This window comes from Rhinopithecus bieti, unplaced genomic scaffold (genome assembly GCF_001698545.2).
Source record: "Rhinopithecus bieti isolate Rb0 unplaced genomic scaffold, ASM169854v2 scaffold_59246, whole genome shotgun sequence".
NCBI lineage: Eukaryota > Metazoa > Chordata > Mammalia > Primates > Cercopithecidae > Rhinopithecus > Rhinopithecus bieti.
The window spans coordinates 13,767-19,419 of record NW_016822498.1 but is presented as its reverse complement, the minus strand read 5'-3'; the positions used below and the strand labels follow the sequence as shown (position 1 = coordinate 19,419).

Here is a 5,653-nt window from a genome sequence, read left to right as displayed (position 1 = left end):
CCACAAATATATATATATATATATATGTCTTCTCTTGGGCTCCACCCAAGAGCAACCTGGAACTAAGTTCTTCAGGAACAAACTGTTCCACTTTGCTCTGAGGCAATAGATGCAGAAATTCGCTGACCAGGGCCTCTGTCCTCATACTTCCTCATACTTCCTGTGGAGCTTATTGTCATAAGAGTAGCTGTCATCCTGCTAATGTGAATCAAAAGGAGGCTAACAGGGCTGAGGCCGTGTCAGCGTGATGGACCCCAGAGAGATCACCCTCCTGTGTCTTGGTGAGTTTCAGAGTAAAAGTGGGTTAGAGGGGAAAATAGGGAAATCCCAAAATAATCCGGGTGTCTCTTGACCGTATGACTAGGAGATTTTAGAGGCTGCCAAGGAGATTCTGACCTCCTTAGTGGAAAGGCAGTCTTTATCAATACATCTATAACTTTGTCTCTGCCCAAGTCCGAGCTAGCTTGTGGGACTTAAGGTTTAATATTTTTATTAAACCTATAGTGTGTCATCTGGGATTAATGATGGTTCCAAGGTTCCTATCAAGGAGAGACTTAGAGGCTGGAATCTGAAAGGTAAAAATAAAGAATGAGCCTCAAAACTGTGATTGTTGTGGAAGGAAAAAATATGATTGAACCCCATATAGAAATATGGTTACTAGTATTTTGTTGAAGATTTTTGCATTTATGTTCAACAAACATGTTATCCCGAAGTTTTCTGGTTTTGTTGTGTCTCTGCCACGTTTTGTTATCAGGATGATGCTGGCCTCATAGAATGAGTTGGGGAGGAGTCCCTCCTCCTGGATTTTTTTCAGTAGTTTCAGTAGGAATAATACTAGCTCTTCTTGGCTGGGCGTTGTGGCTCACGCCTGTAATCCCAGCACTTTGGGAGGCCAAGACGGGCGGATCACACAGTCAGGAGATCACATCCTGGCTTACACGGTGAAACCCTGTCTCTACCAAAAACACAAAAAAATTAGCCAGGTGTGGTGGCGGCGGGCACCTGTAGTCCCAGCTACTTGGGAGGCTGAGGCAAGAGAATGGCATGAACCTGGGAGGCGGAGCTTGCAGTGAGCTGAGATCCGGCCACTGCACTCCAGCCTGGGTGACAGAGCGAGACTCCATCTCAAAAAAAAAAAAAACAAAACACAAAAAAAAAAAAAAAAAAACAAACAAACAAAAAAAAAAATACTAGCTCTTCTTTATGTATCTGGTGGGACTGAGCTGTGTCTCCATCTGGTACTGGTCTTTTTCTGGTCTATCATTACAGAACGTGATTTGTCATAAAGGTTGGAAATGGAAGCTTGATTTTTCATAAATCTCTCTCTTCCAGTGCTCTGTCTGGGCCAGAGGATTCAGGCACAGGAAGGTAAGTGTCCTGTAAATCTCTCCCAGCCCCTTTAGATCCTCTTGGAAGCTAGGATAAAGAAATTGAGGAACAGCCTGAAGCACAGATTCTTATTTTCGTCCCCATTCTAGTTGTTTCTGCTGTGCTTCTCTTGCACAATTTCTATGACACTTTGTTATAGCCAAATCCTTCAGACTCATTAATGCTCAGGCCTGGATTTATAGTTAGTCCTTGCCTGTGTTAGACTACCCATGAAGGATCTGTAATTTACTGAATGCTCAAAACTGCAAGAATGAGGAAGTCAGGAGTCATTTGCCCGACATCCTTCCTTATGCTGATTCTATTTTGTTTTAGCAACCTATTTCCTCCTGTCACTTCATTTAAAGGGATGCTGCCATAGTCTAACCCTACTGAACACTCTAGTATTCTGTAGTACTACTGCAGTACTAAGCATGAAGTAGTCTTAGAGTACTACTGAATATTCTGCCACCCCAACTACTACTGCCTTAGCCTCCTAATGGGTGTAAGCCCCATGTCCATCCATGTCTTCTCTCTTCCAGCTCCTTCTAAAGACTGAATTATTTGTGTGTTGAACAATATTCATTCTTCCTATCCACGAGCACGGAATGTTTTTCCATTTGTTTGTGTCATCTATGATTTCTTTGAGCAGCGTTTTGTAGTTCTCCTTGCAGATATCTTCCACCCTCCCTGGTTAGCTGTATTCCTAGGTATTTTATTCTTTTTGTAGTAATTGTGAATGAATTCTGTTCTTGATTTGGCTCTTAGCTGAGATGTTTTTGGTGCATAGGAATGCTACTGATTTCTGTATATTGATTTTGTATCCTGGAACTCTGTCAAAGTTGTTTATCAGATTAAGAAGTGTTTGGGCAGAGACTGTGGTTTTCTAGGTATAGAATCATATCATCTGCAAACAGGGAGAGTTTGACTTCCTTTCTTCCTATTTGGGTGCCTTTCATTTCTTTCTCGCCTGATTGCTCTGGCTAGGGCTTCCAGTACCATGTTGAATAGAAGTAGTGAGAGAGGGCATCCATGTCTTGCGCCAGTTTTCAAGGGGAATACTCCCAGCTTTTGCCCATTCAATATTACGTAGGCTGTGAGTTTATCATAGATCTTTCTTATTATTTTGAAGTACGTTTCTTCAATGCCCAGCTTGTCGAGGTTTTTTAGCATAAAGGGATGTTGGATTTTATCAAAAGCTCTATTGAGATGATTATATGTGTGTGGCGGGGGGGTTGTTCTATGAATCACATTTAAGATTTGTGTATATTGAATCAACCTTGCATCCCAGAAATAAAGCCTACCTGATGGTGGTGGATTGGCTTTCTGATGTGCTGCTGGATTTTTTGCTAGTATTTTCTTGAGGATTTTTGCATTTATGTTCAACAAGGATATTGTCCTGAAGTTTTCTGGTTTTATTGTGTCTCTGCCATGTTTTTGCATCAGGATGATGCTGGTCTCATAGAATGACTTGGGGAGGCATTCCTCCTCCTGAACTTTTTGGAAAGTTTCAGTAGGTATAGTACCAGCTCTTCTCTATGTATCTGATGGGATTCAGCAGTGAGTTTGTCTGGTACTGGCCTTTTCCTGCTCTGTAGGCTTTTTATTACTGATTCAATTTTGGAGTTCATTATTGGTCTGTTCATGGATTCAATTCGTTCTTGGTTCAATCTCAGAAGGGTGTATGTGTCCAGGAATTTCTCTATTTATTCTGGATTTTCTAGTTTGTGTGCATAGAGGTGTTCATAATATTCTCTGATGATTGTATTTCTGTGGGGTCAGTGGTAATGTCCCCTTCCTTGTTTCTATTTGTGTTTATCTGGATCATCTGTCTTTTCTTCTTAATTAGTCTAACTGGTCACCTGTCTTACTAACTTTTTCAAAAATCCAACTCCTGGATTTGCTGATCTTCTGAATGGTTTTTTGTGTCTCAATCTCCTTCCGTTCAGTTTTGGTTTTGGTTATTTCTTGTTTTCTACGAGCTTTGGGGTTGATTTCCTCTTGGTTCTCTCAGTTCCCCTCGTTGTGATGTTAGGTTGTTAATTTGAACTTTCTCTAACTTTTTGACGTGGGAGTTTAGTGCTATAAACTTCCTCCTTAACACTGCCTTAGTTGTGTCCCAGAGATTCTGCTACATTTACCCACAAATTTCAGAACAGATTGTTTAATTTCCATGCATTGTACAGTTTTGAGTGGTTTTCTTAGTATTTATTCCTATTTTTATTCCACTGTGCTCTGAGAACGTGCCTGGTATGATTTCGCTATTCTGGATTTGTTAAGGATTGTTGTATGTCTGATTGTATGATCGACTTTAGAGTATGTGCCACGGGGCAATGACAACAATGTAGATTCTGTTGTTTTGGGGGTGAAGAGTTCTGTAGATGTCTATCAGGTCCCTTCGGTCCAGTGCTGAGTTCAGGTCCTGAATATCTTTGTTTGCCTCAGTGATCTAACACTGTCGACGGGATGTTAAAGTCTCCCCCTACTATTGTGTGGTTGTCTAAGTCTCTCGGTTGGTCTCTCAGAACACGCTTTATGAATCTGGGTGCTTCTGTGTTAGGTGCATAATTAGGATAGTTAGGTCTTCATGTTCTTTTTTTAATTTATTTTTTTCTTTTCTTTTCTTTTCTTTTTTTTTTTTTTTTTTTTTTTTTTGACGGGGTCTCGCTCTGTCGCCCAGGCTGGAGTGCAGTGGTGAGATCTCGGCTCACTGCAAGCTCCGCCTCCCGGGTTCACGCCATTCTCCTGCTTCAGTCTCCCAAGTAGCTGGGACTACAGGCGCCCTCCACCATGTCCAGCTAATTTTTTGTATTTTTAGTAGAGACGGGGTTTCACCGTGTTAGCCAGGAGGGTCTTGATCTCCCGACCTCATGATCCGCCCGTCTCGGCCTCCCAAAGTGCTGGGATTACAGGCTTGAGCCACCGCGCCCGGCCAGCTTTTCTTTTTGATTCAGCAGATGGGCTGTTACACACTCCTTAGCAGATTCCGACTTCCAAGGTCACTGTCCTGCTATGGTCTTCATGTTGAATTTAACCCTTTACCATGATTTAATGCTCTTCTTTGCCTCTTTTGATCTTTGTTGGTATAAAGTCTGTTTTGTCTGAAATTTTAATAGCAGCTCCTGGTTGTTTTTTTTTTTTTTTTTTTTTGGCTTTCCATTCGCTTAGTAGATTTTTCTCCATTTCTTTACTTTGAGCCTATGGGTGTCATTGCATATGAGATGGGTTTCTTACAGAGAGCATAATGGTGAGTTTTGCTTTTTTTTTTATTTTATTTTATTTTGAGATGGAGTCTCGCTCTGTCACCCAGGCTGGAGTGCAGTGGTGTGATCCCCACTCACTGCAACCTCTGCCTCCCAGGTTGAAGGGATTCTCCTGCCTCAGCCTCCCGAGTAGCTGGGATTACAGGTGCCCGCCACCACGCCTGGCTAATTTTTGTATTTTTGGTAGAGACAGTGTTTTGCCATGTTGGCCAGGCTGATCTCCAACTACTGACCTCTGGTGATCCACCCACCTTGGCCTCCCAAAGTGCTGAAATTACAGCCATGAGCCACAGAGCCCAGCCAGTATTTTTTTTTTTTTTTTTTTTGACAAGGAATCTCACTCTGTCACCCAGGTTGGAGTGCAGTGGCACCATTTTGACTCACTGCAACCTCTGCCTCCCAGGTTCAAGCAATTCTCCTGCCTTGGCCTCCCAAATAGCTGGGATTACAGGTGTGCACCACCACGCCCGGCTATTTTTTTCTTTTTTTTTTTTTGTTTGCATTTTTATTAGACATGGGATTTCATCACGTTGACCAGGCTGATTTCAAACTCCTGACCTCAAATGATCTACCCACCTTGGCCTCCCAAAGTGCCAGGGTTACAGGCGTGAACCACGGCACCCAACCTCTTGCTTCTTTATCCAACTTGCCACTCTCTGCATTTTAATTAGGACAGTTAGCCCATTTACATTCAAAGTTAGCATTTATATGCGTGGAGTTTTTCCTGTCATCATGTTGTTAGCTGGTTTGTTTATTATGCAGACTTGTTTGTGTGGTTGTGTTATGGTGTCACTGGTTTATATACATAAGTGTGTTTTCTGTTGACTGGTGATAGTCTTTTCATTCCATATTTAGCACTCCTCTTAGGACCTCTTGTAAGGCAGGCCTGGTGGTAATAAATTCCCTCAGCATTTGCTTGTCTGAAAAGGATCTTATTTCTCCTTCACTTATGAAACGTAGGTCGGCTGAGAATGAGATTCTTGGTTGGAAATTCTTTCCATATTTAGCACTCCTCTTAGGACCTC

General features: G+C 42.1%; 1 protein-coding gene across 1 annotated transcript in view; it reads left to right on the top strand.

Moving 5' to 3' along the window:
* Nucleotides 1–167: 167 nt before the first annotated feature.
* LOC108521239 (immunoglobulin alpha Fc receptor-like) overlaps nucleotides 168–5,653 on the top strand; it is a gene marked incomplete at its 3' end in the record, with an annotated part of 11,667 nt that continues 6,181 nt past the window's right edge. The window contains exons 1-2 of the mRNA XM_017860970.1: nucleotides 168–281; nucleotides 1,333–1,368. Coding sequence (XP_017716459.1) covers nucleotides 248–281; nucleotides 1,333–1,368 — 70 coding nt within the window. The remainder of the gene's footprint in view (nucleotides 282–1,332; nucleotides 1,369–5,653) is intronic.